General features: G+C 33.5%; 1 protein-coding gene across 3 annotated transcripts in view; it reads left to right on the top strand.

Annotated features, from left to right (window-relative positions):
- Positions 1-25597, top strand: part of LOC131929082 (ubiquitin carboxyl-terminal hydrolase 5) — an 86121-nt gene extending 60524 nt beyond the window's left edge. For all 3 annotated transcript variants that reach the window (XM_059285275.1, XM_059285273.1, XM_059285274.1), the window contains exons 15-21: positions 4331-4453; positions 5005-5093; positions 7348-7449; positions 8828-8977; positions 20477-20616; positions 24596-24722; positions 25307-25597. In XM_059285275.1, the coding sequence (XP_059141258.1) occupies positions 4331-4453; positions 5005-5093; positions 7348-7449; positions 8828-8977; positions 20477-20616; positions 24596-24722; positions 25307-25485 (910 nt within the window). In that variant the 3' untranslated portion in view covers positions 25486-25597. The remainder of the gene's footprint in view (positions 1-4330; positions 4454-5004; positions 5094-7347; positions 7450-8827; positions 8978-20476; positions 20617-24595; positions 24723-25306) is intronic.
- The last annotated feature ends 7 nt before the right edge of the window (positions 25598-25604 follow it).

Below are 25604 nucleotides of genomic sequence, written 5' to 3'. Positions count from 1 at the left end.
TCAATAAACGAGTTTGTTAGTCTAGTTTTAATAGTTTATTTCTTCAGTATGTATTTATTATTAGAGCTATAACTCTGTTGTATATAATTTTTCAGCTTTGTCTGATAAATGAAATCCCACTTCACCTTTTAGCAGAGTCTAATTTTTTTTTTCCTTTCTGACAGAGGGTACTTAAAAAATTAATTACAACATATTTTTATAATCTTTTTAGAATAGCTCAATATTTTAATCTGTTAAATGTAAAAGGTCACGTTATCATACATTTTGTCACCAATGTCAACAATATATGGGTATAGTTAAAAGTAGAAACCCCGCAAGTTCAAGGATGGTTTGGGTTTTAGCGATGATTTTAAACTAAATAGTATATTATGTGTAGCTTAAAATACTTTACACTACCAAAAAATTGCAGATTTAGCGTGTAGTGTGTTCTTTAACTCTATTTCTTTTGTGAATAATTTCAACTTTAACTAGCTCTAGGCCATATATTATGTTAATGCCTTGAACACTCACCAAGGATAGAGGGGGGGGATCAAAATTGTTATAGAAGTTGTAGCAAACAATGTACATATGTATTAATGATCAGTGCATGAGTGCAGAAGTATTTGCACTTTGCAGTCAGCTTGGAATTAAACCTTTGTTAAAGCTCTCTATGAAAAAACCTTGTTAAGTCCTCTCAGTTATGTTGATCGTGATTATTGATTACATATTTGTATGTTACAGTTTTGAAAAACGACTGTTAAGATACTAAGGGTGAGAATTCAAGACTAGCATGGTTATCTATTTAACCTACATAGTTTTATTTAATAATCAAGTGTTTTTTTTTTGTGTGTAGCTCTACCATATCGCGATCTAATATATAAAAGCCCATGTGTGCACTTCTCTCTCTCTCTCTCTCTCTCTCTCTCTCTCTCTGTCCACAAAATATTTTCACAGGCTGTGATATCGGTATCTTCAGTGATATATAGAGAACTTGATACGGCCTTTTGTTGAAAATAATATGTTAGATGTTTTAAATGTATAAACAAAATTTTATTCAAAGAAGGAAAATAAAAATAAAGGCATATTAGAATGTAGAAACACATTTTTATAAAAAGTGTATAGTTGTGACGAGAATGCAATAAACAATGATGTCACATGCCATATGTTTAACCCTTTATTTACAGAATTAGGTTCCGAATGACATTTTTTCTGAAACAATGTGTTATCATATTGCTTTTGGCACATTTAAAGCATATGTGGAAGGAAATTTTGTTTCATAAATTTTTAAACATATATTGGTACTTATAAGTACCGTCAGGAATGTAGGACATTTTTTCCAAAAAAATAAAAAAATTACAAAACAGGAAAAAACAATACAACTTACTAATAACATGGCAATCATTATAACAATAATTTTTTTGTAATTTTCACTCATAAACCCAGCACAAAAGTATATTTTTAGTACGATTTTTATTGGTTTTTCTATCGGAATATATCTTAGACCTCAAACACATGCTCCCTCATTCCTCATTCCTGAGACATTCTTGTCTGTCGTCTTTCTGGTGTGGCAACAGTTGCCGACTGAACCTGCTTTTGCTAGAGGCTTCCAATAGCCATTACAATGAGCCGCATAAACAAATATTTTGAAAACGAAATCCTAGTCATTCAGTACACTACTACTAGTAATGCTAGTATAATTGTAGCCTACTAGAATGTTATGACAAGTCTACACTACAGTGTAAAGTTCATAAATAGAAGTGAGCTCAATGTGTTTGGAATAGCCGTAGTGGCCTACTGTTTTGTGTTTACTGATTCAAAATTACAAAACGATCTATACTACATGCAGATGTATGGACTATTACTAGTCTACATGTATACATTACGTACACGCTTGCTATTGTAGGCAAGACAGTTTTTTGCTACAAATATAACTTACAAATCTTACTTCTAGAACTAGACTTTGGTATACAAATAGCGTATACTAAATCTAGTAAACAAACCTGCAACTGCCACCTCTATTCTTGTTATTCTTTTACTACTAGAAATCTGCAATTAATTATATCTGAGGAAAACTCTATGCTAACTTTCTTATAAATGCATAAATATATTTTTTAAAATACATTTCGATAATTAATTAACAAAATAATATTTATGTCACTCCAAATCGAAAATCTGTAATTTCCAAGAAATCCTAAAAAAATGTCAGTGTGCCCTGACGGTACTTATAAGTCCACTTGTAAACATCAATCTATTACAAAGACAATTTGATAAAAATTGTATAACTAGAAGTTAAACGCATTTGCCTAACTATTGAAGATACCAATAAAAAATATTCGGTGTTGAAAACTTGAAGAATAAGGTAAAACAAAGGGAAATCAGGAACACGTGTGAGATATGTACAGAACGATTGTGAACTACCGATACAAGTAGAGATTGAAAATGGCGCCACACCAGAAATTTTCAAAAAAACATGATCCCTCCACCTACCTGTGACTCAGGGGAGATGATACTATCAATTACATCAATAATTTTTAAAATTCGTCTTAAATTAAAAATAATACAGGCACTTAGTTAAAGTGGTACTTATAAGTACCGTCAGTAGATAAAGGGTTAAACTATGGAAAGAACACAACACTAATTGCGTCATCTTCCAATTTTATAATATAAGGAAATGAACTATTTCATTAAATTTGATTTAGATCTAGATTCTATAAATCTACATATCAAGATGTAAGCTATGAAGTGTATACAATTTTCTCTGTCAAACTAATACAAATTAATTTTTTTTTAAAAAACATAATGACCATTGAATAGCCAGGTTATAACGCAATCAGTTAAGTCTCTTAATAAGTGTGCATTTACTATAGTGTTCTTTTGACTAATTATGTATTTAATTTGGTTTTAATCTTTCTAATAGGTATTGGTAGCCTGTGTTATTTTAAATGCATAGGATTTTTAGCTATTTAGTTATGTATTTGCTTTGTCACTAATATCGTTCAATGTGTAGTCAAGTACATTGCGTTTTGACTAATAACTATTTTATAAAATATTTTTCTCAAACATGTATAACATTAAAATATATAGGCCTATAATTTACGTGTAACGGGTACCAATGGCTAGTAATTGTAGAACCAGCTATGTATAATTACATATTTATAACATAGGTTCTTACTTTTAAATGCATTACTGGTTCTGGATACTAAAAATTATTTCTACAAAAAATATTTTCTTTGGATCGCTTATAAATAAGTTACAGACTGCTTACCTATGGTAATTCTGTATTTTGATATAGCCAGATCTACTATAGGTGTCATAATTTATTTTTTGTAATTTTTTAAAAAATAAGCATAATTAGTTATTAAAAAATAGTTTTAGTAGAGAAGTTATTAATTTCAAAAGTGTGAGGGGGAGGGGTTCAGGTAATCTGACGTCACACTTTTGCATTTTGAAAAAGTAATGTTAGAAACTGAACTTAAGCTATTATTTTGAATTTTAGAAGATTGTTTTAAGCTTAGAAGATTGTTTTAAGCGATTGTAATAGAATTGTAATAGAAATCTATATATGTATAATTCTCTACGTGGGGACCATACAAGTAACCACCAAGTAAAGGCTTAGCTGTTCCTTCCCCGCTCTCTAGGCTTATCGCTACCACCCACACCCTACCAGTCTGGTGAGCTGTGGTTCACCCCGAATGTTTAGAATGTGACACCTATTAAGGGCAGATAATTCAGCTTTTAAACAATTTGAAACCTAAGTTCTCCTTGATCTTTTCATTTTTGTCTGTAAACTGTCGTCATAGACGGCGGCTTTCATGGGGGAGGGGGGGGGAAGAAAGGGTAGTGTCGAATTCACAAATTCTGAATTACTGAAAAGTAGCAAATAAAACAACTAAATTACGGCGTATGCTTACGGCATGGGGGGGGGGGGGGGGAGAGAAAGGGTCAGCTCGTTTATTATAATACTCTAAGTTGACCAAGCATAACTCTAACCTCCACCATTTCTTTAACTTTAGCCTTATCCATATCCACTTATTTTCTTGGTCATTTACATATTCATATTGATGTCCAGCAAAATCTTTTATTAAAGAACCCCAAATCGGCGTAGTTTATTATTAGTTGCTTTTTTTTTTTAAATTATTATTTATACTTAAATAAAAAAAGATAAAGGTTATCTTTGAGCTAACTTAAAAGAGTATTATGATTTTTCCTGAATGTGACAACCCCAATAGACAGGTTGCTCTTGTCTATAATGAAATAGTTATTCAAATATACAGGGTAAGAGTGTGTAATATGCATGTATATATAATTTTACTACATCCAGTATTGTTTTTATCTCAATTATTGTTTACAGTGACTTGAAGAATATTGTACGCCCAATAATTCCTCTGTCTGAATGTCTGGCAGCTTTTCAAGATGTAGAACCAGTTGAAGAATTCTACAGTTCTGCAATAAATGGAAAGACTACAGCTTTAAAGTGAGATTTTTATTTTAAAGGCTAATTATTTTAAACAATTAGAATTTTATTGTATTAATATTAATCAGAAGCCTTTATTGCAGATTCTAGTGATTTTCATCTTTGTAATGTGATGATTGCTTTTAAAAGGCTTTTATTCAACTTATTCATTTATGTTTGTCTGTGGCTCTGCAAATCTTGGAATATTAATTAAACCCACTTCCCATTGTCTGATTGAGGTTAAATTCAGCACAATGGTAGATATTGCATGACAATGTATGAATATCTAAGTTTTAATTAAATTAGATATACAAATTCAATTAAATAAATGCTTTTAAAATAACTAACAATAAAAGGGGAGATAACAAGATTTTAAAACAAGGGGAAATAACAAAATAAAATACTAGAGGTTGCCTGGTCAGAATACAGTCGACGGTGAACTCTTCTCAGGGTCGACTGAAAAGAGTTCACTTAATTTTTGGAGATCAAAAGCTAATTGATGATTTTAACATACATATTTTTATGCTATTTGGTGAAAAAAAATCTTTGTTTTATTTCATTTTTTTTTTAAGAACCACAAGATTATCCTCATTTCCAGACTATCTAATGGTACAAATTAAAAAATTTACTATTGGAGATGATTGGGTTCCCCGAAAATTAGGTATAAAATTTCTTCTATTTGTTTAACCTTACATTACTAATCTTTGAACGAGTTTTTATTAACTTGCTCACTCTGTCTGGCATCATCTATCAAAACGGACAAGTGATATTTCAACAGCTTCTAACTGAAAAATGTCTTTGAAATGTATTCACATGCTTCAAGATCAGATGTGAATACAATCTGACATCAAATTTCACTTAATTGGATGCTTAATTAATTTTTAAAGAATTAATTAATTTTAAATACACTGAAAAATTGAAATTATTTGCATTCTTTAAAAAGAATTGATCAGTTTAATCTGTTTTTTTCATGAACAACCAATGGTATTAAATGATGCAAATTAATTTTATTTATTTTATTTTCAGTGCATTTAAAAGCTTAGGGGTCATCCATTTATGACATCCATGGGGGGGGGGGGGGGGGGGGGGGGGGGGGAGGGTCATGTGGATGTCCACATGTTGAATTTAACTTCAAAATACTAACATCTAAAAAATTAAAAGATAAGTTAAAAAACTGCATATCAAATGTATGGATCAAATCGGCAGTTCTTGTGTTTGAATATACACCGGCTCAATGGGTGAATTTTTTACAAACAGGGGGGGGGGGGGGGGGGCAATGACCAGGGCAATTTTCTTTTAAAAATTCATGGTATTTCAAGTTGATCTTTGAACATTTTAAAGAATTGAAACGTAAGTTTATAAACAATTAGATCTAGACCTAGGCCCTGATAGATGGTACAACCAAATCATGAGTCAAAGCCTAAGACAATGTAGATTTAGTTTTTTTTTTTTCAAACTTAAAGTAACCATGTTTTAAACTTAGAAATTTAAATAACAGCGCATGTGGAATGTGCTTCATGTTCAATAGGGCTCACGAGAAAAGAGGGAGATGTGGTTTGTTATAGAAACATGTGTAGCGAGAAATATCTGTAAGATTCAGTAAAAGTAATATGACATTTTCAGAATTTGCATGAACGCTAACTATGCCTTATGCAATGGGAAAGTTTTTGGTATAAAATGAGAAATAAAGTAAACAGATTGAGGTCATGAACCTGAGGAGGCCACTACTTACAAATGTTATGACTGTTAATATTATAAGACGTCTCTGAGTGCAGAAAATATTCCTATTAAATACAAAAAATATATTTTCTGTTTCGTATGGCAAAAAACACTGAAATAAACCAAGCGCTAAACATTTAAGGCTTGATTTATACCAAGTCATTTAAAATATACTTATTTTTTTCAACACTCTACTTTTAATATTTACTAATTTAGGCCTAGTAAGAGACATTACAGAAAATATCAAATTCCTATATTAAACTATCAATTAATAGCATAGCAAGGTACACTTTACATGTTACTGAGTTAGTAATTTGGCAGCATGGTTTGAGAGATTTACTAAAAAAAATGTGGACGTCCATATTGGGGAGGGGGGTCAAAAGTGGAGCTGTGTGTGGAGAGGGGGGGTCTAAAATTCCAAATTATTGTGGACATCATAAATGAATGACCCCTTACTGTTATAAAGTTGTTTTATTTGTTGTTTTATAATTATACTTTCTCTATTCATTTTCATAATCACTTTTTCAAGTCCTCATTCCTGTTTTTATCTCATATTTTGATTATCATATTCATTAACTTATCTGTTTGAATGTTGGCTAATTAAGGAAAAATACTTATAAAGTCATACAAATAAGATAATGTAGACTCATAAGAAGGCTACCTGCTTTCTAGCCTTTCTAGTGCATATGTCATTACCCAATCAATGTCCCAAATCATATATCCTACTGTTTGCAACATTGATGCTTCATCCTGCTGCCACCTGTCTGGCTTTAGACATTTAATGCCTATTTAAGAGGGAAAAAAGGTGATGCATTTTGAATGTACCATAACTTTAGCTTTTTTCTATACCTTAGTACATTATTACAGCTTGGGTTTTCATTATAAAGTGTAGTAAAATGTTTTCTATTTCTAATGCATTAATTACTAACTTAGATTTTATGTATAGCTGTATTTTTTGTTATTATTTAAAGAGTTTTTATTATTTTTTATGAGAAATGAAAATGAACACAGAAAGTAGAAGCGACTTAGTTAAATTTCATGATACAGGTGGTGTGACTAGCCAAATTAGCTTTTGCACATGCTTTTATCCACGTAGTTCAAATTTTATAACATGTCAGAAATTTTTTTATTATATTCTAAAACATGTTATAACATTTGATAATGCAACTACATAAGTCATTTTATTAATGTTTTAGACATATCCTTGCAAGTTCCTGATGAAATTGACTTGAACACATTGAGAGGCCATGGTTTACAATATGGAGAAGAAGAGCTGCCAGTTGGAGATTCTCCCCCAGGTATTATAAAGACAAAGAGTAAAGTACAAAGATGTAGTTTAAATTAACATAATCCTTTTTTCTGTAAATTTATCCCACAGTATTCATTTTTTAATGTTGACATGATTAAGGTAAGACTATCACATCTAACAAAATTAGTAACAATTCAAATATAAAAATTAAGGGGATGTGCACATCAATAATTCACCAAAATCCTGATTTTTCATCACATTGGGTTTCTTGCACTTGTTGATACTTTGTCCATTTTTGTTTAAAGAAAATAATAATATACTGAAATATAAGCCATGTTGATTTGATTGCTATAAGCTCATAAATAAAAAGGCCTTAGTGTTTTAAAAGTACAGAAAAATTAAAAATGGCTGAGCTTTTTTTTTTGGGTTTACATGACAACAGAAACTTGTTTTCAACCCTTTTTTGGTGTTTAATACTTACTTTCATGGGCCAAACATGGTAAAAGTAGTCAAAATGCTTAAGATCTTAAATTAGAAAAAATTAGAAAAAGCTATGATGGCACTTAAAACTAATTTTATTAGGGTGTTAAAAATCGCTACCCTATAAGTACATTGTGTGGGTGGAAAACATCTGGTGACAAAAAAAGAAGAATAAATAACACTTTTACTTATAACTGCTAAAATAACCAGGAAATGAAGGGTCAATATTCTTATAGTTTTGGCCTTATATATTTTGAATTGTTCTTGAACACTGACTGTAATATCACAACCAACAACAAATATGACTTGCTTGCTGTTCAATAAAAATGTGCCATAAACACTCATGTTTTGAAAAATGGGAAACAGTAGCAAAAGGCAGATAAATTTTAATTGGTCCTATTACAGAACTTATAACCAGAAAAGTATGACATCTAGATCTTTATAAGCAGGTAATTGCAGAATGGTTTTACCCTGGCAAAAGAGCCTGTTCAAAATGAAATGGTGTCCAATGATTTAGTTATAAAGGATATGCACTATTGGTGCTTTTGCCAACCACAAGGATATTTTCTGCTAAAACACAAACAGGAAAGCAGGCTGAACTATGCTGCTATGCATTTATGGCCTATGCATTTTAGAGCTTACAAAGCAGATTTTCACAGCAAACATAATGAAGAGAATACAACTCTCAAATCCAAGTCATTCCATCAAATAGTGATGGAACTGTACAATCATAATTGACGTGCATATTTGAAGTATGCTGGATGAAAAATAGCATTGATATCATTGGAAATGGTTCTTCTACACTGCAATTTAATTGTTTCCATCCACCACAAAACTATGTCAGAGAAATTTCTTACATATTTTATTAACTTACTAAATATTTAAATAATTTTATTTAAGAAAGCTATCATTTTGCATCGTATAGCATTTAACTATAATCATTATAGAACCTCCTATGGAAATCTGTGAAGTGACAGTTGGCCAATTAGTTGATATGGGCTTCCCAAAAGAAGCCTGCACTAAAGCAGTTTTCCACACAAAAAACCAAGGTGTTGAAGTGGCTATGAATTGGATCATGGAGCATATTGATGACCCTGGTAGGTTTTAATTATATATGGTGTCTTTTAAAAATATATTTTTAGGATGCAAATATTATTAGTTTTCTTTGACAAACTTTATTCAAACTGGAACTTTGTGTCAACATATGATTCACAGAGCATTTTATGCCCAAGTAAAATACATACCTATGCTTTTAATTTTTTTTTAGAAATATTTATGTTACGGTCAAAGCCCGAAGCTGGCGCATTGGCCAATATCGTCTCCCATTGACCGCTCAAAGTCCGAAACTTTTCTTGATTTCGGCCTTTGGCCGGCCAATCCGCTGGCCATGGTGGACCAGCCAAATTCCTAATTAGAAGATCATCTGGCTAGGGAGGAACGGCCAAAGTCCGAATTAGAAGATCATGAGCAGATTTAGGTTTTTTTTATACTGTAAGGATTCATAATTAAGTCTTTATTGATTATTAATTAAAGTAAGTGACAGAAGCTTTCAAATTATTTTATTGTACTATAGTCTCAATTGCGTTTATTTAATATTTTATTTACGTTATGCAAAAGAGTAAAGACAGTGACAACTATACACAATTTTTTGTTGTTATATAAATAAATCCTATCCAACTAGTTAAAATAAGTCACTGCGATGCAAGTAAAAAGCACATGAGGTGAGTTTACTTTTTATGGTTCTAAAATCTATAGCGATGATGAAAGTAAGGAAGAAGGAAAAACTGATACTAAGTTAGATACTCTACCACCATTGTTATATTATAAATGTCTGGGTAGAAGGTGATAGCAGGTGATAATTATACGTAAGTGTATGCAAGTATTAGAAATTTTGATTTAAAAAATTGAAGCTTGTGATGCACACACTAAAACTTTAGTTTTTATAGGGAAAATCAACAATTGGGCAGTAAATTTGGAGGCCCCTATAAATCGGGGGCCCATGGCTGCAGCCCTTTCAGCTCCCCCTTTAATCCGCCACTGGTGCCAATGGACGACAATGAAATCAGTTTTTCGAGAAGAATTGAAAACTCACTTCTAGCATATAGTTGTTTAGAACACCATGTTCCGTTCCTAGCTTGTAGAAAACTCCCTCAATGCTCACGACAACTGCAATGACGCTTCGGGGATCACCGTGACCTCTGTCAACATCTGGTATACGGTTGCGAACATTATCTCTCACTTCAGCTTGTTTAAAATTTGTATCTGATTTTTTTAGCGTCTTGACACCTTGAGTTTGCAATTCTAGTATGAGATACAGACCTGTTGTCCGTGATTACTTGTTTATTGTGACATAATCTGCAAGTAATTTTACATTGGTAACCTTCGTCTGCTTTATTGGATATTCCGCATATTGCATGGACATCGTTGCCATAGGAACCACAAGAATGGGCTGCACTACAATATTTTTCACGAACTAAACATAATCTATTGGCCATATTATTGTCACGCAGCTGGTCTGGACGTTCTGCCATGGCAGCATATGTGTTAGCTGAGGATGTCGTTGCATTTATGGCAACCTCCATTTCTTGTTCAATGTTCTCAAGATCTTCCTCGGTAACTAAATTATCGAGAGCATCTCTTGGTAGATTTGAAGTGCTAAGTCCCACTTTTGTTTTGCATCCAATCTAGGCTTTGTATGGCGATTGTTGGATTGCTTGATGAAAATTTCGGTTTTTCATAAGACTCTCAGCCCAATGAGTTGATTCATCTGTCTGTATCCATGTCATCATCATGTTTTGAACATCATTGGCACGTTCTACTGAACCTTGGCTTTGGCTATGCCTTGGATTTCCGTGAACTAGTTTAAGTTCAAGCCACATGTTCTTTAGTTCAGAAATAAATTGATTAACTAATTCTCTTCCATTAGGATTTGGATTATTTAGTTTGGCAGCCATTTGGTATGTGTGTCATTTGTTCTGACGGCCTTTTTGGTACATGTCGCATTGCATATAGAATGCTATATAGCTATATAGCAAGTAAATAAAATATGACGTCACAGGCTCTAAACCTTTCGTGCACAATAAAATCTAATTCAAATGTAGTCGTTCGCATTGCTATGTTAACCGTTTTTTAAAACGATAGAGCGCGATTATGATTCCAATTACATATGCCTTCCTTATTAGCAGCGGTTATTGACCGTTACCGCCGTATAATTTTTATTTCAACTTTTTACTTGTTTTTGTTAATCTCATATTGAGTTTAAAAGGTGAGTTTTCAAAAATTTACATAAAATAGTAAAAAATTGAAACAACTCTGTTTTTAGTAGGATTATCTTTATTATTTATTAAACTTTCTAACTAGCATATTTATTTTAGGGTTATCCGTTTAGCAGGCTATGCAAAATTTCTCACAAACTAGGTACCCTATTAGCGGTATCGATACCGCATTTTCATGTTCCTTCGTATTATAGGAATTATGTCACACATTTTTATACATTTTTTTTCTTAAAGAATTTTAATAATTAAACTAGTAAATGAGATTATTCAAAGATAATAAATTAACCTTTTTAAAATAGTAATAATTCTATGAATTGAGCTAATATGTTGCGGCCTGTACTACGTGCTACTAATGATTGAATTAGGTATACGACAGATACGATAACTCAACACAAAGTTGAAATTAAGTTTTACATATAATGATTTAAAACTAAAAATAATGACACTAGGTTCGATTTGAGTAAGACTATACAATTTTTACTATAATTTTTTAACTACGAAAAGCATCTTTTTCGTAATGCGTTATAGCAGAGACTTAAATCTTAAAATCGAGAAAAACGGTATCGCTAATGTTTTGTCGCTATATCCGTTGCTATTTTGATCAATTAAAATAAGAAAACATTCAGACTTAATTTGAATTTAGTGTGAGTCGGTACATTTTTAATGTCATTTTCACAAATGTTTTTACTTTCTTTTTCATACGTCCACAAGCTTTAAAACCCGACTAACAGAATAGACCCGTAGGTCTAAGTATAAGCGATATCGTTTCTACCTTTCTCCGCTTTCAAATTCCGTTATATTTGTTTTAAATTATTAGGCCATTAGGTCTATTTAAAATGTAAAATAAAGATGTATCTAAGCTGTCTTAAACATTATAAGCCAAAGGTCGAAATTATTAATTGAATAGTGGTTAAATTCACCAAGTAGACTGTGCCGGATCCAAATCTTATTAATATAAGAAATATTAGTTAAAATACAACATTTTACGAGTGTGTTCATTCTATTGTGACTAGCTGAATGTGTACACTGATAGCCATCATTTACTTCATATCCCATTAGTTTATCTTGCTAAAGAATAAAACATACCCTTGTAAACAAAGGCCTATCTTTATTTGCTTGATACCCACTCACACTCAAATAACGATTGTATGAGGAGGGAGGGGGGAGAGAGACTTTCTGAGTTAAAGACCTTTGAGTCGGGTGCTAATTGAATTGCTTTTGTTAAGTTAGTGTGATTGATTTTTTCAAATACTACATCTAAAAATGAAGTTGAAAGTATCTTAAGTATGGTTGATAAGTTAGCTATGTAGTCCTGGGGTACCTTTTGCCCTTCTAAACGTGATACGGAATTGAATCTGCCCTTTATCGTCCACAAATAAAGGCACCCTTTGTAACACACATATGATTCCCCTCCCTGTTCCATACCTTATCCTCATTGTTTAGGAATGTTTATTTTTACTCAGCCAGTTTCTTTTATTATTACTATGACGTTTGAGTTAAATGATTGAATCTATCCAGTGGTATATTTTTATTTAAATGATTTTTATTAAACCACATTTTTTAATTAAATAATTTATTAATATCTTGCTAGAGATACTCTATGCAGTTGTAAATACTTAAAACATATTTATTTGAAAATTTTATAATTGTGCGCCTACGTAGAGTTATTTCCCTTTCGCCTTTTTTCTACGCTCTCGACGTGACCAATTTTTGTTTTCATTTTCCATAGGCTTAGTTGTCCCCGCAATTTTTAAACTAAAACCGTCATATCTAGAGAACCGTTTATCCTATAAACATAAATTTGGTATCATTTTTCAATATTTAGTCCCCTTAATACAACCCCGCCGTTATTTTGTCATTTTAATTATTTTAAAAAATTTGTGCAACTAGCTACATACAAACAATACGTTACTCACAATGAAACCACACCCAGAATGATGAAAACGCGACCACAACTTAGTCTAGATAGGACATCCCAGCCAGTGCGCGCATTGGCTGTCCAATGTATGAAATACTTTGTCAATTTTAAACTTTTTGGACTTTGGCCATCACGTCCCTGCCAGTGCGCGAATTGGCCGGCCAATGTAGGAAATACGCTGTCAGGTTAAAAGTCTTTGGACTTTCGCCAGTAGTTCCCGGCCAGTGTGCGCATTGGCCCGCCAACGTACGAAATACGCTATCAGTGCTAAGCTGATCGGGCTTTGACCGTAACATCTCTCTCTCGCTCTCTCTCTCTCTCTCTATCTCTCTCTCTCTCTCTCTCTTTATATATATATATATATATATATATATATATACGAGAAAAATGGCCCATTGAGGAAGGATACAACAGGTGCTAGGTTGATAGTGCTGTCTATTTTCTCTAAACTAAAACCAAAACCAAAATCATTACCTTAATTCAATTTAACCGGAAATGAAAAATGACATTGAAAACGGATTTTTATCCAGAATCAGTACTTTAATTTATACAAAATATAGTCATAGGCATATCCCTAAACCATGCACCTAATCTCATTCATGACAAAAGTCGCATTTAGAGTTTCTTTCAGGCACCTCTACTTGTGAGGAGGGGGCTCCACCCCCCCCCCCCCCCCCCCCACACACACACACCCCAAAACATGTCTACCGTCCTATTCAACAAAATATAATTATATACTTTTTTCAGTGTCCGCCGCCTCCCAGAAAATTCAACCCCGCCCCCCAAAAAATTCAAGTACCCCTACCCCTGTCTGAAAGAAACACTGGTCACATTTATAGATCATACAAACTAAAGGAAGAACCTGGACGGGGCTTCGCCCCTACCGGAAGAGATGCATGAAAAAACTGCATGTTAAACACTTTTTAGATTAGAAAAAGTTCCCCCCTCCGGGGAGGAAAAAGTCTGAAAGAAACACTGGTGTCGCGCTTAGCCACTACCCAAAGAATTGCATGAAAGAAACTGCAAGCAAACCACTTTTTAGATTAGACACATTAATTAGGCAGTAATTTTATTATAGAGTATCGATGAAGAAATTTCTTTTGAGTTGGGGGGGGGGGGGGGCTTAGACGTTCTTACGCCCCTACCCAAATTATTGTATGAAAGAAACTCTTCACGCAAACCACTTAGATTAGACAAAATAGGCTTTTTAATTCAATGTTTACTAAAGAATCAATGACGTCATATTACTGCGTGCACTCTCCGGCTTAAGATTATTTTCTACTATATTCTCCAATGTGACGTCATATTTCGTTTCCGTTTCAATATGCATGTTTTTAATTTGCTTGTGTTTTCTCTAGAGCGTTCTTGTCAGATACATACACAGATAGATAGATAGATAGACAGACAGCGAAACTATTAATATTTATATATATATATATATTTATATTTATATATATATATATATATATATATTTATATATATATATATATATATATATATATATTTATATATATATATATATATATATATATATATATATATATATATATATATATATATATATATACACGTCTCTCTATATATGGGATCCGGACAAAAGGCCGACAAGACAAAGGGCAGACATCATAAAGGCAGACAAAATGCCGACAAATTTTATAAATAACAAACTACAATTACAGCCATGTTTAATATCTAAAAGATGTAATTATATACGACTTTTTAAGTTTCTAATAAATATTCTTAGGTACATACAATAGGATAAAATAAAACACACAATGTAACCAGTTATTTGTTTCTGATATTTTGGTTCATATATAGGGAAATCATAGGGGTAAGTTTACACAAAAAACAAACATAACGCACCAATTTCGGCACACTTGTATCACAATTACAACAGAATTAATAAATCAAACGAATATAATATACACTTTTTTTTCACGCAATTTGCAATGGACGAAACTAAAATATAATTCATATTTTGTCTGTATTTAACATGTAGTCTAGTCAAGGCAGGCGATTGTTCTACTTCATTCGGTTTCTTTGATTTCTTTGCGAAACATGGTGGTAACGCCACCTGTCTGTTTATTCTTTGTACACTCCCGTCATCTCCAGTCGCATAGACACCTTAGTTCACCTTATAAGGATCGCAACTAGCATTGTTTCTTGGCGTTCCAACATGTTGTATGTGGGCGATGATGCCGGCGGCTTTTGACTTGGTTCTTTGATGACTATCTCACCTCAATTACATAGAAGGAGCTATAAAAGAGACACACCCGTAATCTCCAGGCGCTTGACCCGATGGTTCACCTTATAAGGATAGCAACTAGCATCGTCTCTTCTCTTGAACATTTCACCTTTTTTCATGCCTTATTTTGATGATTGTCAAGATAGGAGCTATGCAGTAACACAACTTTTGCGATATTAGTATTTTTTATGCTTGTCGGCCTTATGGTCTGTCGGCCTTATGTCCTGTCGGCCTTTTGTCCATGTCGGCCTTTTGTCTGTGTCTGCTTTTTGTCCGTGTCGGCCTTATGTCTAGTCTGCCTTTTGGATGTCGGCCTTTTGTCCTACAACCCTATATATATATATATGTTACTGTCAAAGCCCGAAGTCGGCCAAAGTGCGCATTGGTCAATATCGCCTCCCATTGATCGGCCAAAGTCCAAAACTTTACTTCATTTCGGTCTTTGGCCGGCCAATCCGCGGACTGGCCATGGTGGACCGGCTAATCCGAATTAGAAGATCATCTGGCTAGGGACGACCGGTCAAAGTCCGAATTAATTAGAAGATCATGAGCAGATTTTGGGGGTTTTTTTACAGTAAGGATCATAAAAATTAAGTCTTTGTTGATTATAATCTAGAATTACATTGTTATTTTTACACTTGCAGCGGTTTGTTGTGCACTAAGTTGTTCAATTGCAGTAAATGTAGCCTTGGCCACCGGTCAGTGATTATGAAAATGCGATGGTTCGTAGTGATTTTCCTCAGTGCCAACGGGCGACAATGAGAGCAGTTTTTCGTGAAGAATTGAAAACTCACTTCTAGCATATAGTTGTTTAGAACACCATGTTCCTTTCTTAGCTTGTAGAAAGCGCCCTCGACGCTCTTGACAACTGCAATGACACTTTGGGGATCACCGCGACCTCTGTCAATATTTGGAATATGGATGCGACCAGTATCTCCCACTTAAGCTTGTTTAAATTTTGTTAGCATCTTACCACCTTGAGTTTGCAAGTTAGTATGAGCTGAGCTGCTAACCTGTTGTCCATGGTTTCTTGTTTATTGTGACATATTCTGCGAGTACTGTTCCCTCCATGCCCTTCGTCTGCTTCATTGGCTATTCCGCATATTGCATGGACATCGTTGCCACAAGATCCACAAGAATGGGCTGCACTGCAATATTTTTCACGAACTACACATAATCTGTTGACCATATTATTGTCACGCAACTGGTCTGAACGTTGCGCCATGGCAGCAGATGTGTTGGCTGAGGTTGTCGTTGCATTTTGGCAACCTCCTTTTCTTGTTTAATGTTCTCAAGATCTTCCTCAGTAGCTAAGTTATCGAGCCTCTCTTGATAGATTTGAAGTGCTAAGTCCCACTTTTGCTTTGCATCCAAACAAGGTTTTGTATGTCGATTGTTGGATTCCTTGATGAAAATTACGGTTTTTCATAAATTGAATGAATTTAAGACTCTCAGCCCAATAAGCTGATTCATTTTTCTGCATTCTTGTCATCATCATGTTTTGAACATCTACTGATGTTCTACTGAACATTGGCTTTGGCTATGCCTTGGTTGTCTGTGAACTAGTTTAAGTTCAGGACACATATTGTTTAGTTCAGAAATAACATGATTCACACATTTTCTTCCATTTAGGATTTGGATTATTTATTTTGGCAGCCATCTGGTATGTCTGTCTCTTGATCTGACAGTCCTTTTAGTCCAAGTCGCATTGCATATAGAATGCTATATAAGAGCCAAACAATATGTTACTCACAATGAAACCGCACCCAGAATAATGAAAACGGGATCACAACTTAGTTTAGATAGGACATTGACCAGGACAACCCGGCCAGTGCGCGCATTGGCCGGCCAATGTACGAAATACGTTCTTAATGCTAAGTTCTACGGGCTTTGGCCAAGAGAGCCGGCCAATGCTGGCTTTGGCCAAGAGAGCCGGCCAATGCAGACTTTGGCCAAGAGAGCCGGCCAATGCGGGCTTTAGCCGCACTTCGGGCTTTGACCGTAACATATATACTAGCTGCATACCCGTGCTCTGCCACGGTAAACCTTTTTTAAATGTACCAATTTGGAAACAAAACTAAACACAACACAAACAAATGCAAAAAAAAAACAAAAAAAACAAACACAACACTCATAACGTAAACACAATTTAAATGCAATCATAAACGCATAGTGCTCACGGTCTAGCCCGTGGCGCCAAATCGCGCCCTGTCCAAGCGCCGGCAGACGCTCCTGACTCAGTAAATGACCATAAAACCCCTAGCTTGTCCGCAAACCGAAAGATAGAATAATAATTAGTAAACAGTACGTTCAGTTTATAAAATAAATAAAAGGCAGTATTTAAAATATACATGTTTTACCGACCATATTGCACATTATCAATTCATGCATTTTTTTTTTTTTTGAGTACTCTTTAAAATTTACAATAAAGTTTCATTACTAAAACCATTGTGCACCTAAATAATCGTGATGACTTTATATAATAGTGGGGAATAGTTGATTAAAAATTATAATTAGTAAACAGTACGTTCAGTGAATAAAATAAATAAAAGATAGCCTTTTATCAATCCATGCTAATTATAATATTTCAACAATGATTTCCTCTTACATGTCTGCATAATTTGCATTCATATTTTGCTAATTATATTATTCCAACAATTATTCCGTCTTCGAGATTTTGCATTCACATTTTTTTAGCGTGAGTTGAATTTATTTTTAAATAACCTCCCTTGGCAAAATTACAAAACAGTTTAATTAATTAGATTTTTCTTCCCTACTGTTATTATGTTATTAAAGTAAATCCACTTTTTCTAGGAATCAAAACGAAAATATTTGACATTGATCCGTTTAATTTGGGTTTTTTTTTTTTTTTGCTATTTGCGTGTATTTAATATTTTCTTTGCGTTATGCGAAAGAGTAAAACCAGTGGCAACTATGAAATAAATTTATGTCCGTATCTATGTGTGTCTGTAAACACGATAATTTGAGTACCGTTACAGCTAGGTTGATGAAATTTCATATCTAAGTATCATATTAAATTTGTAGATCCATATCAACTTTTCAACGATTTCCGATAATCGGAAGTGGAACTTTTTCTACTTACAATTTTTCAAAAGCCAATAACTTGAGTACTATTTCAGATAGATAAATGAAATTTAACATGTAAGTAAACGATCTGATTTTATCAAATTTTGAGTAATTTCCATTGACCGGAAGTAGTAATTTCTCAAAAAACGTATGTGAATTTATAAAATACTAATACTATTCCGCACTATTATACAAATTTTTTTTCCGTAGTAGTATATAAGAATATTCGAGAAAGTTTAGGGGAGATCACTCCCGGTTTATTTACGAAGTTTTAAAAATAAGTAAAACAAAATCCAGTAATTACATCTACAGAAACTGCAGACACGCGCATTCTACATATTTGTATTTAAATCGCGAATTACTGTACTTAGTTTAAACGGACACTTGAATATGCTCATTTTGCTAAGTTTGACGATGCTAGATGAAGATTAAATGGCGGTCAGGATTCAGAATTTCGGCGGATTTACGCATTTTTCAGAACGCAAATTTATTTTTAATCCAGATTTTCAGCTATTTTCAGTTAAAAATTTATCAAAAACACAAAAAGAGTAATCCAAAATAATGCCGTTCTTCAAATGAAACTTGCAACTCCCAAGCCTGGTATTCTACCTATCGATATAGCCTAATTTATCTATCTGTATTTTAACCCGCCCAAAAACTACAGTTTCTCTCTGATTCTATTTTAATTCGCAATCTCAAATTAATATTTAAATCCTTACAAAAGGTGACTATGAGGACAAGACTAACCCGCCCCCTCCCCTTGTAGCAACGGCAGCTCTTGTGACCTCACTGTAACCTCTCTCCCTCTCTCCCCCCCCCCCCCCCCCCCCCCCCAAGTACGTGTTTGGCACTGCTTGTTTGTGGAATAAATACAATGACGTCACAGTTAATTCCAAATAGCTGTTTCTGTAGGCTATTACAATAGGCCTACAGATTTTTAAAAAAAGCTGAACTCAACTTGACTCCGACTGTATCCTGATTTTTTTTTTAATAAGGGGCCTTCCATAAATAACGTCACATTTGTGGGGGGGGGGGGGGGGATACATCTTTCTGCCTCTCATCGTTCTCTCACAGCTTCCTCCTCTCTACCCATTAGTAACGCAGCTTATGTGAACACCTGACACACCGAACTGTACATCCAGTGTTGTCAATAAGGTCTATCAAGGTCAAACTATTCTATTTTGGTACCACCGCTTGCATAATCTCTATTATTAGCATGTCCATTTGTCATCAAGTTGACAAGTAAAATTCTACTTTAGTCACACCAGCTACGTCACAACTATTTATATCGCAGTAACATAATAACTATGTTCAGTCTTGTCCTTGTTGACAACCACATAGGCTGTTTTTGTAGGGTGTTGGGAAAAGAGAAATGGTGCCACTCGAAGGAACAGTGTCCTAACTGCATCAGATATTTTATTTATTTTTTTTGCGATTAAACTTTGGGGAGTTGATGAGAGTACTCCTTAGAAGGTTTCTGCTGGGAGAGGGGGAAGGTTAAAATTTCTTATGGGCAGCGCCCAGTAGGGTGCGATTTTTGTGAATACATGGTTTGGCACCTCGAGTTTCAGAGTGGCTATCTTAGAATAAATTGCAGTCAGGTGACTCATAGATCCACTATGTGTACTATGGAGCTTACAATCGTTTTAAAGTGCACCTTAAACTATGGACACATTGGGCTACTACTTAACTAAACTGAACCAGGGTAAACAGTGGCGCACCTGAAACCTGGGCATTTGCATAATTAATGATGCTGATTGCTGATTAACATAAATTCAAGGCTTTCAAACAGCATGCCATAGGCAGTATTGTGTACAAACCCGCACCATTACTACAACTAAGATATAAGAAATATAACCTGGGCTTTGTTTACATTAAAATAACTCTGTTTTAGAAAACAAGTTCACTTGTCTATAAATACACACCTTTTTTTCAGGAGACTAAAATCAAATAAAGTAAAATAATGTTTTATAATTTGCTATTTTATTTTAAAATGTGAAATAATTTACATTTAAATAATTTTGTTTCTTCACAATGGTTTTATACATAGTTTTTTTTCTTTTTCTTAAGATTTTGCAACCCCTTTAAAAACTGGCAATAATAACATTTTGCAAGAAGGAAAACCTTTTGAACCCAATCAAGTGGGTGTGGAACTTTTAATGTCAATGGGTTTTTCTATGGAGCAAGCAACTCGAGCATTAAAATTTACTGTAAGTTTAATTTTCACACTTTCTTTTCTTACCACACTTTGTTTGTGGTAAGATTTTGTAGTTTAATGCTATTAGATCTAGTGTATTTCTGATTTGTGCAGCCACCTAAAATTCCAGGTCCTGGAAAACACATGAAATCTCAAAAATTGCCAAGTCCTCCCTGAATTCTATTGAAATTTCAAAGAAAAATACCACCTGGAAATATCTTGAAATTCAAAAACTCTTCTGGAATTTCTTGAAATTCCTACGGAAATTTATTTTTAGTCGACAAGTTATAGTTAAATAGTGTTTCTTAACCTTTTTTTGAGGTACCAAACTCCACTAGTTTCAAATCTGCATTCTCAGAACCCTTCAGAATAGGTCTATTGTCCGCACTAACAAAATCCAGGCGTGAATTATCATGAGTAGGGTGTGTGTTTTGAACTCCACCAAACCCCTAAGTTTGACTCTCTAAACCCACAGGGTTTGATTAAATCCAGGCTAAAAACCACTTACTTAGATAGATCTATAGGATGGGTGCCTATATTTTTTAACTGTTTTTTCTCTTAATGAAAGTTTTAAAAAATAATTATTAAAGAAATATGCCAATCCCAAACATTGTTGTTCACTCAGGTATGTTGTTTTAAAATTTGAAAGGTACTTTGATGCAGAAGCTTTAATATTAGGGAAGTCATACTTGTGCAAAAACTTATGAAAACCAATCCGCCCTTCTTTGAACATGTCTCTAAGGAAGTCATTTTCTTGCAATTCAAGGACCTTAAACTGCAGTTCATCTTTGTAACTGGCCACATTTGCTTTAAATGGGCATTGAAGCTGTCTCACTTCTTCTGCCTTTGAATCCAAGTCAGAGAACCTACTTAAACTGCAGCTGGAGGTCTTTGATGATCATATGTAAATGACTTGGGGAATTCATTGGTTGCTTCAGCCGTAAAGAACTTGCACTGCTGAAAGTGCGTCAAGTTGTTGGCCTGTACTTGTTCCAAATACATGACAAGTTTGGATCTGAAGGCCTTTAGGTGGGTGTATAGAAAGTAGATTTCCCTCTCTTGCCGTTTTAGGTTCACAACATTTAAATGACTAGTTATGTCTGCAGCAGAGACCAATTTCTATACCCACTCTTTATCAGACAATAATGGCTGTGGCTTGCCTTTACTTTTAAGGAAGTCACCTATTTCCTTTCTTGACTTAAATACTCTGCTCAGAGCTTTCTCGCAAAACTAGCCATCTTACTGATTTGAAAATGGTAAATCTTGCGATTTTGTGTATGTCTCTGAACTATCTATGATTAGATATCCTCTCCAGTAGCAGTGCCATACATTCCATGTAGGGAAGCCAGCTCTTGTGTTATGTTTATGTCTTCATCCACACTTCTAATGAACATAAGCAGTTGAGATGTGGAACAGCTGTACAGCAACTGATCCATTACAATTAAAAAATTGCGAAACTTGCTTGCATATTTCGCTATTTGAGTCATCAATGTCTGCAACACGGCAGGCAATGGTATTTGCACCCAAAGCTACAATTTCAAATTGTTTTGAATTTTCTGTGCAAAGTCCCTCAGTCACCTCTAACAACATTTATTCAGTGGACAAAAAGATGGTCGCGGGCCGGATGAAATGACCTCGCGGGCCGCATTCAGCCCGCGGGCCATAGTTTGGAGACCCCTGTATTAGCCTAAAAGCATAAATAATGATGTGGCTACTAATAAACATTAATTACAAAACAGTTTAAATAAGTGGTAGAAAGTAAAGAATCATATTTAGACCAAGCAATCCATTGGACAGATGAAGTAGAGTTTATATGTTTCTTGACCTCAGCATATGAAGGGAAGGTGGGGTCAGCCCTTTCCTTACCATGAGTTAGGTACTCATCAGAAATGGGTGGACTAAGGGACACTGTACTGACTTGAACCTGGATTCAAACTCAAGACTTTCAGGTTAGCAGTGTGGCACTCTACCGCTTAGGCCACGCTGTCCCATAAAATAAGTACTAAGCCCCTGCAATGGAATTTCAGCTTAACTGGTCTTGGTCTATTTCATTTTCCATCACATAACCTCCAACTTTAGGCTGTTACCAATATAAGACACTTTAATTAAATTGATAACAAAGAAAGCAGCTATATCATTACGTTTGAAATTAGCTTAATGTTAAAAAAAAAATTTCATTTTTGTTAAATTGTAGGGTTGAAATGAAAAAAAAATATATTAAATTGCAATTCAGATTTCTTAATTTTAAAAATATACTGAAATTTATTTAAAATGGTTCCCAGAAAGAACCACAACGGAAAAAAGCGCAACGGAAAAAAAGCGCAAAACAAAAAGCGCAACGGAAAAAAGCGCACGAAAAAAAGCGCAAACGGAAAAAATCGCAAACAGAAAAAAGCGCAAACAAAATATATGATAGATGTTTTAAATCTATAAACAAAATTTTATTTAAAGAAGAAAAATAAAAAATAAAGGTGTATTTAAATGTAGAAAAACAATTTTAATTATGCAACCAGAAAAGTGTTTATAGTTGTGACAAGAACGCATGAAACAATGACGTCACACGCAAAATGTTTACACTAAGAAAAGTACACAAAACTCATGCCATCATGAACTATTTCATTCAAATTTGATTTAGATCTACGTACGTTATGAAATGTATACAATACAATTTTCTCGGCCTAAACTTCAAACTTATAAAATTTACTTTATCTATTTGGATTCTAGATCTATGGAAAAACTAACTTAATTTTTTTATTTTTTTTAAATATTTGACCAATAACTATTTTATAAAATATTAGGATTTATGAAATGTATTTCTCAAACAAGTATAAAATTTAAAATATTTGAAATATAGGTCTATAATTTACGGGTACCAATGAAGAAATGAACTATTTCAATTTCATTTAAATCTATAGATCTATACATAATAGAAAAATAAAATATCAGCTACCATTTCTTCTCCTTTCACCTCGGAATGAAATTTAAAAAAAAAGTATTTCATTAAAAAATATAGAAACCCCCCCCCCCCCCCCCCCCCAATCCACCCTTCCACGGCAAGTTTTAAGTGCCACTCCCCGGAGATAAATATCTAAAAGAAAAACTGAGTAGCGTATGTGAAGAGAAGAGAGCTAAAATTCACCAGAATTGCCCGTGTAACGGGTAATGATGGCTAGTTTGATATAAAATCAGTAATTAATTTCTTTAAAAAAAGCTTTTAATGATTCTAAATTGCTACATTCACTGACAGTAAAGGAAATAACTTCTTAGTAGATCTAGAGATAATCCATTAAGTTTGTGTTCATGAATACTGTTTACAAATCTTACCATCAATATGGACACTAATCAATGTTAGATAATTTAGATAATTTTCTATTAATGGCAGGGCTTGTGAGAAGATGATAATGTCTGGAATTATGAAAAATCCACTAGTTAAAGACTTTTTTTTTTTTTGTTAAATCAGAAAAATGTTTGGAATTAATTTTTAAAAAAAGTTGAACTTTGATCTGGATCATATTGAATATAGGGGGGGGGGGGGATAAAAAAAATGGTCTTTTAAATTCATCAACTTTTAGGGTTAGGCTACTCTATAAACAACTTCACAAATGTTGCATAGTTCTTTAAACAATATTATATTTATTAAGTCAGGAATTTCATCTTTAAAAAGCATTATGACCTCAGAGTGACTATTCCAGTTTAAACAAATATTAGATTATCAATTTTTAAGACTAAATTGTTTTGAAAAATAAATAAAAAGACTCATCCATGGGATGACACAGGTCATTTAGTATTTTACTCAATTCTTTTTAAACCACCTACGTAAGTATCATTATTTCATGAACATGATATTCTCAGCCATATCTTTTTCTTCTCTGTTAACTCTTGGAAAATATTTCTTTATGCCAATTAAGTATGTACTGTATTTGAAAATAGTATCTTGTTCTTTCTTTTATTAAGATGTTTTCAGTCATCTGTTAATTTAATACAATACTTAGGACAACAATCCAGAAAGAGCAGTTGATTGGATATTTAGTCATGCAGATGATCTTAATCAACCTATGGAAACTGATGACTCTCCTGGAGGTCAAACTCAGTTGTCAAAATTTAGAGATGGTCCAGAAAGTAAGTTATCATATTTCTTTACTTTTCTATTGATACAAATGAGTAATATCTATATACTACTAAATACTTAATATATTATAATTATAATAACATAAGATGTAATTACTTTTAAAAAATATGTGATTTTCTTTCAGGTAAAATTTAAATAACTATTAGTCAAACTTCTTTCTTACTTTTATATACATATGAACATATAAATATGCTCCTATAACCTACATCTGAAATTTTGAAAGTTATCTGGAATTTAGTATTTTCAGAAAACACTTTAAATTTCCGGAAACCGTTCAAAAGATGATATGAACTTTTGCAAACAATCTAATACTTCTATGTGAAACTAGGTAGCCGCTGGGAAACTCTTATCGCTCAACATACCTCCATGCAGTTTCTTTCAGGCATCTCTCCTGGTGACCCCCCCCCCCCCCCCCCCCCCCCCCAAAGATTTTTGGCAATCAGATGAAAAGTGTAGTAATGCATAAAGGACAGAGAGACACATATTTTTTAGTTATATATGTAGAAAGATATACATTTATATTTCATTTTTTTTTTTCTTTTCATAATCTAAAATTTGTATTCCTTTTCTTCAGAATACAAGCTAATAGCATTTATCAGCCATATGGGTACTTCAACAAGTGTTGGACATTATGTATGTCACATTAAAAAAGATGGGCAATGGGTTATTTTTAATGATGAGAAAGTTGCCATATCAGAACATCCCCCTAAAGACCTTGCTTACTTGTACCTGTTTCAAAGAATGGTTCAGTAAAAAGATAAAGCTCATAAAAACATGTAGAGGTTTGTGGTAGTAAACAGTCTTAACTAATATTTTTTTATGTCGCTAGTTTTTTAAAATTGTTTTTTTTTTAATTCTAATTTCAGCATGTT

This window comes from Physella acuta, unplaced genomic scaffold (assembly GCF_028476545.2).
Source record: "Physella acuta isolate Inbredline_101_S28 unplaced genomic scaffold, ASM2847654v3 ptg001592l, whole genome shotgun sequence".
NCBI lineage: Eukaryota > Metazoa > Mollusca > Gastropoda > Physidae > Physella > Physella acuta.
Note: the sequence above shows the minus strand (reverse complement) of the source record. Positions and strands in the feature narration are given on the sequence as shown.